The following is a 6,198-nucleotide window of genomic DNA, read 5'->3' as shown; positions in this document are numbered from 1 at the left end:
CATATAGGCTTGAGTCTTGGTATAATTTTTGTTGCATAACGCTTGTGTTTGAATTTCATTGAGTTAACAATTGTGGTTGATGTTATTTTATGGAGTGTGTAAACTTGAATGGGTGTGAATAATGTGTGCGATTTTGTGCAGTAATGTTATTTATATAAATTCAGCTTTAAGTATTATATGTTTCACATGCTCTAATGTTTTATTATATACGAATGTGATAACTCACTCCCGGTGTGTGTTTGTGTTTGGGCTGATTGCCACTTTGTTTCAGGTGAGCCCTCATATGATGAGTCACATGCTAGAGATGGAGAGAATTAGTCTGTGATAGGGATATGCTCTGATAAGTGTGACATTGGGGCATAGGATTTTACTTCGCATATTATGATTTTCACATGTTATGATTTACTGAATAAAATAATTGCGTTATACTTTTCTACTTTAGTTTCTTTTTATTATTTATTTAGAGTGGACGGCCTTGTTTTGAGCCGAGATAATCTTACCTTTTATTAAAAAAAAAATCTATTATGTTTTCACTAAGTGGATGTGAACCTTTATCCTTTTGAATTGATTTAAATTAAATGTGTTTAAAAAGAAAAATTATTAATTAATTTTGCATGTTTTTTTTTCCTTCTTTTATTATTATGTGTTTATAATCTTTTAAATAAATTTTGTATGATTTATTTAATTAGTTAGTTATAATTGTAAGGGTAGAGGGTGTCGCATTTAGTGGTATCAGAGCAGGTCGAACCTTTCGGCCATGTGTGTTATGAGCTTTCTGTGTTTCCTTGTGTACTCTGATGTGTTGTGTTTGTTTTGTTTGATTAGAGGTGTACTCTATTGTGTTGGTATATTTTTATTTTTTTTTTCTTCAAAGTTTTGTTTCTTGCATGACATAGGAAGTAATGGCTGCGAGAAATGAGCGAGAATGACTTCTTACCGAGGCCTTGAACAACTTGGCGCAAGTTATGGCCAATCAGGGAGGCGGTGGAGGAGCAACTATGTACCATGGGTTAGATCGCTTTCAGAGGAACAACTCACCTATTTTCAAAGGGGGTTATGATCCTGAGGGTGCTGAGGCTTGGCTGAGGGAGATTGAGAAGATCTTCCGGGTGATGGAGTGTCAGGACCATCAAAAGGTGTTGTTTGCTACTCACATGCTAGTAGATGAGGCGGAGTACTGGTGGGAGAACACTCGCCCACGTTTAGAGGGAGCAGGTGGTGTTGTTGTCCAATGGGAGACTTTCAGACAAACTTTTCTGGAGAAGTATTTTCCAGAAGATGTGAAGAATAGGAAGGAGATGGAGTTTCTCGAGCTGAAACAGGAAAGTATGACGGTGGCAGAGTGTGCGACGAGGTTTGAGAACCTTGTAAGGTATTTTCCTCATTATCAGGGGGAAGCTGGGGAGAGGTCCAAATGCGTGAAATTTGTCAATGGCCTTCGACCAGAAGTAAAGATGATGGTAAATTATCACAGTATTCATAACTTTGCACAGTTGACCAACATGTGTAGAATCTTTGATGAAGATCAGCGGGAGAAGATTGCTTTTTACAGGAATGCCAATGCTAGTCATGGGAAAGATAAGAAGCTTGTGACTCACAATCGTGCTAAGCCATATTCTGCCCCTCCCGGGAAATATGGAAACCATTCTGGAGGACAGAGGACCAGTGGAGGACTTCAACTAGTTGGTGGGAGTTCTCAGCCAATTAACAGGGTGTCTCAGTCTGCGGGTAGAAGTAGTGGTGGTAGTGGTGCTCCTGCTATTGTTACTACACCACTCAGGTGTGGGAAATGTGGTCGACTTGGGCATATTGCTCGTGAGTGCACAGATAGAGAGGTGACTTGCTTTAACTACCAAGGTAAGGGCCACCTCAGTACCAGTTGCCCATATCCGAGGAGGGAGAAGAGGAGTGGAAGTCTGAATAACCAAAGTGGACGACCAAGGACCATAGGGAGAGTGTTTGCTCTTAGTGGTGCTGATGCCGCACAGTCTGATGAACTCATCCAAGGTATGTGTTTCATAAGTCAAGTTCCCTTGGTTGTATTGTATGATTCAGGTGCGACCCATTCATTTATTTCTCGTGTCTGTGTTGAAAAACTTACCTTGCCTGTGTCTTCCTTGAAATTTGACTTGATTGTGAATACACCTACTAGTGGGTCTGTTTTAACTTCCGATGTGTGTTTGCAATGTCCTGTCTTATTTTTTGATAGACAATTTCTTATTGACTTAGTTGTTCTACCTTTGAGTCAGATTGATGTTATTCTTGGTATGCACTGGTTATCTTCCAATCATGTCTTATTAAATTGTTTTGAGAAATCTATTGTCTTTCCTGAGTCTGGTGTGAGTGAAGGTGATATGTTTTTGTCTGCTAACCAAGTTGAGGCATCTTTAAGGGAGGATGCACAGGTATACATGATCTTAGCTAGTATGAGTGTTGAGACCAAAACCCCTGTGAGTGATATACCATTGGTGAGAGAGTTTCCAGAGGTGTTTGAGGAGGTGTCAGGATTACCACCTGAGAGAGAGGTCGAGTTCTCGATAGACCTAGTGCCCGGTACTGGACCCATATCCATAACACCTTATAGGATGTCCCCTGTAGAGTTAAGTGAGCTTAAGAAACAGTTAGAGGAACTCTTAGAGAAACAGTTTGTGAGGCCTAGTGTGTCACCCTAGGGAGCACCGGTGTTGTTAGTTAAGAAGAAGGATGGGACCATGAGGCTATGTGTAGATTATCGTCAGTTGAATAAGGTAACGATTAAGAATAGGTACCCTTTGCCTAGGATAGATGACTTGATGGACCAATTAGTAGGGGCTTGTGTATTCAGTAAGATAGATCTTAGATCAGGTTACCACCAGATTAGAGTGAAGCCTGAGATGTTCGGAAGACTGCCTTTAGGACCCGTTACGGTCATTATGAGTACTTGGTTATGCCTTTTGGTGTGACCAACGCCCCTGGTGTGTTCATGGATTATATGAATAGGATCTTTCACCCCTACCTAGATAGTTTTGTAGTGGTCTTCATAGATGATATCTTAGTGTATTCTAAGACTAGAGAGGAACATGAGGAGCATTTGAGAGTTGTGTTGCAAACCCTTAAAGACAATAGACTGTATGCTAAGTTTTCCAAGTGTGATTTTTGGCTAGAGGAGGTGAGCTTCTTAGGGCACATTATATCTAAGGGAGGGATACCAGTAGATCTTTCCAAGGTAGAGGCGGTGATGAGTTGGGAGAGTCCTAAGTCAATGTTTGAGATTAGAAGCTTTCTTGGCTTAGCAGGATACTATCGTAGATTCATAGAGGGTTTTTCTAAGCTTGCCTTACCTTTGACTAAGCTTACTTGTAAGGGTCAAGTTTTTGTGTGGGATGCCCAGTGTGAGAGAAGTTTCTGTACCTTTAAGGAAAGGTTAACCACTACACCAGTTTTAGTGTTACCTGACCCGAGTGAACCTTTTGTGGTGTATTGTGATGTGTCCAAGATGGGTTTGGGTGGAGTGCTTATGCAACGGGGACAGGTAGTGGCCTATGCTTCTCGACAGCTTAAGATACATGAAAGAAATTATCCCACACACGATCTTGAGTTAGCAGCCGTAGTTTTTGCTCTTAAGCTTTGGAGGCATTACCTTTATGGATCTAAATTTGAGGTGTTTAGTGACCATAAGAGCCTTAGATATTTGTTTGATCAAAAAGAGCTTAACATGAGGCAGAGGAGATGGTTAGAGTTCCTTAAGGATTACGATTTTGAGCTTAGCTATCACCCAAGTAAAGCCAATGTAGTAGCAGATGCCTTAAGTAGGAAATCCCTTCAAATGTCTGCTTTGATGGTTAGAGAGTTGGACCTCTTAGAGCAGTTTAGAGACATGAGTTTGGCATGTGAGATCACCTCTAGTAGCATTAAGTTGGGTATGTTGAGAGTCACCAGCGAACTCTTGAGCGAGATCCGTGAGGGTCAGAAGTCTGACCCATTCTTGTCAGCCCAGTTAGAGTCCATAGTCACAAGGAGAGAGAATAGTTTTAGAGTGGGAACTGATGGAGTCTTGAGGTTTCAAGATAGGGTGTGTGTTCCTAGTGTACCCAAACTTAGAAGAACGATTTTGGAAGAGGGCCATAGAAGTAGTCTGAGTATCCACCCGGGAGCGACTAAGATGTACCAGGACCTTAGGCAGATTTTTTGGTGGCCGGGTCTGAAGAAAGAAGTTAATGAGTTTGTCCTTGCATGCCTAGTGTGTCAGAAAGCTAAGATAGAACACCAGAAGCCTTCAGGGAAGTTGCAACCTTTAGAGATACCTGAGTGGAAGTGGGATAGCATCTCCATGGATTTCGTGGTGGGGTTACTTAGAACCCCCAAAGGTTTAGATTCCATTTGGGTTATTGTAGACAGGTTGACCAAATCTGCTCACTTCATTCCAATTAACATCAGATATTCTTTAGAGAGGTTGACTAGCTTGTACGTCAGTGAGATAGTTAGACTACACGGTGTTCCTTCTGGCATAGTCTTTGATAGAGATCCCAGATTTACCTCTAGATTTTGGGAGAGTCTTCATAAAGCCTTGGGGACCAAGCTTAGGTTGAGTTCTGCTTACCACCCACAGACTGACGGTCAAACTGAGCGCACCATCCAATCCTTAGAGGACCTCTTGAGAGCCTGTGTGTTAGAGCAGAGGGGTAGTTGGGATAGTTTCTTACCCTTTTTAGAGTTTACATACAACAATAGTTTTCACTCTAGTATAGGTATGGCGCCTTACGAGGCATTATATGGTAGAAGATGTAGGACACCTTTATGTTGGGTAGATTCCAGTGAGAGCATTACCTTAGGACCTGAGGTAGTTTAGCAGACCACTGAAAAGGTTAAGTTGATCCAAGAAAGGATGAGAGCAGCCCAAAGTAGGCAGAAGAGCTACTATGATAAGAGAAGAAAGGATCTTGAATTTGCTATAGGTGATCATGTATTTCTGAGAGTCACTCCGTGGACTGGGGTTGGTAGGGCGTTGAAGTCCCGTGAGCTCACACCTAGATTCATTGGTCCCTTTGCCACCATCTCTCTCAAATCTCCACAGTGTCTTCCATATCTCTCAGCTCAGAAAATATGTCCATGATCTGTCGCACGTGATCGAATTAGACAATGTCCAAGTGAAAGAGAACTTCACATATGAAACACAACCACTGAGGATCGACGATCGTATGGTTAAGCAGCTAAGGGGGAAAGAGATTCCCTTGGTCAAAGTAGTATGGGGAAGTGCTTCGGGTGAGGATGCCACCTGGGAACTAGAGGGTCAGATGCGTGATGCATATCCTACCTTATTCGATACCGGTAAGTTTCAGGGGTGAAACTTTTTTTTAAGGGGGGGTGGAATTGTAACAGCCGTAACTTTAATAAGTAAATAAGAAATTAATAAATTAATTAATAAATAAATAAATAAGTAAAAATAAAATAAAAAATTATTAGGTCATAAATTCCCACTATATAAGCCAAATGTTAACCTAGAGCAGCTTTTTAGAAAACACATTTTGTTCCTTTCTTCTTTTCTGACGCACAAGAACCCTAATAGAGCAACCAGAGGAGGAGCTCTAGAGAGCACCAGAGACGCCACCATTGCTAACAGAGAATATTTAAGCGACTACATCGAGGTAAGGGATGAGTTACTCACGCTTGGGGATTAGAATGAACATGTGTATGGATCCCTAGAGGATCAATTTTTGGGTTATTTTGGAGTGTTTATGAGTGTGTTTGATGAACCAATTGGTGTTCTCTTGCGAGTTTGTTGTAGAATTGATGTGTTCCTGTGCTAGGTGTGTACCTTAGAAATTAGAATTCTTTATAATTAGCATAAAAATTGTGTGGTGGTGATTTTGTTTATACCAGATATGTTGGCCTTTCAATCTTGTTCTTTTTATTTTTTTTTATTTTTTTTCGCATCGCAGTGTATACGTGTACATATATATTGATACTGCTTTTTTTTTACAAACTTTATATTTTATTTCATGTGGGTGATTTCTCATCATGAAATTCATATGTGTAGGGATTGTTGGATAATTGAACTGGCTAAAATCATTTAAAGAAATTAACTAAAGTTGTATTCATGTTGTAATTAGGCATTTTCTTGATGTTGGTAACTTAGTTGAAATATATTTAGAATATAGGTATACATGTTGTTCATAGAAATCAATAAGAGTATATATTTTATTGTTATATATAATTTGT

General features: G+C 40.3%; 2 protein-coding genes across 2 annotated transcripts; both read left to right on the top strand.

Moving 5' to 3' along the window:
* Window positions 1–965: 965 nt before the first annotated feature.
* On the top strand, window positions 966–2,672 carry LOC114415925. Its single transcript, XM_028380787.1, has 3 exons — window positions 966–2,007; window positions 2,230–2,265; window positions 2,350–2,672. The coding sequence occupies exons 1-3, from the start codon at window positions 966–968 to the stop codon at window positions 2,670–2,672; spliced, it is 1,401 nt and encodes a 466-aa protein (XP_028236588.1).
* A 2,192-nt stretch (window positions 2,673–4,864) lies between these two features.
* Window positions 4,865–5,324, top strand: LOC114415923. Its single transcript, XM_028380785.1, has 2 exons — window positions 4,865–4,972; window positions 5,073–5,324. The coding sequence occupies exons 1-2, from the start codon at window positions 4,865–4,867 to the stop codon at window positions 5,322–5,324; spliced, it is 360 nt and encodes a 119-aa protein (XP_028236586.1).
* The last annotated feature ends 874 nt before the right edge of the window (window positions 5,325–6,198 follow it).

The sequence above is a fragment of the Glycine soja genome, chromosome 6, assembly GCF_004193775.1.
Source record: "Glycine soja cultivar W05 chromosome 6, ASM419377v2, whole genome shotgun sequence".
NCBI lineage: Eukaryota > Viridiplantae > Streptophyta > Magnoliopsida > Fabales > Fabaceae > Glycine > Glycine soja.
Note: the sequence above shows the minus strand (reverse complement) of the source record. Positions and strands in the feature narration are given on the sequence as shown.

What these genes read in the sequence shown, in the direction of transcription:
- LOC114415925 (XM_028380787.1), top strand. Translation starts at nt 966, where the DNA reads ATGGCCAATCAGGGAGGCGGTGGAGGAGCAACTATGTACCATGGGTTA. An exon ending in GTCTGATGAACTCATCCAAG is followed by an intron (nt 2,008 to 2,229) that starts GTATGTGTTTCA and finishes TTATTGACTTAG; the next exon opens with TTGTTCTACCTTTGAGTCAG. An exon ending in TCAGATTGATGTTATTCTTG is followed by an intron (nt 2,266 to 2,349) that starts GTATGCACTGGT and finishes GTGTGAGTGAAG; the next exon opens with GTGATATGTTTTTGTCTGCT.
- LOC114415923 (XM_028380785.1), top strand. Translation starts at nt 4,865, where the DNA reads ATGAGAGCAGCCCAAAGTAGGCAGAAGAGCTACTATGATAAGAGAAGA. An exon ending in GAGTCACTCCGTGGACTGGG is followed by an intron (nt 4,973 to 5,072) that starts GTTGGTAGGGCG and finishes CATATCTCTCAG; the next exon opens with CTCAGAAAATATGTCCATGA.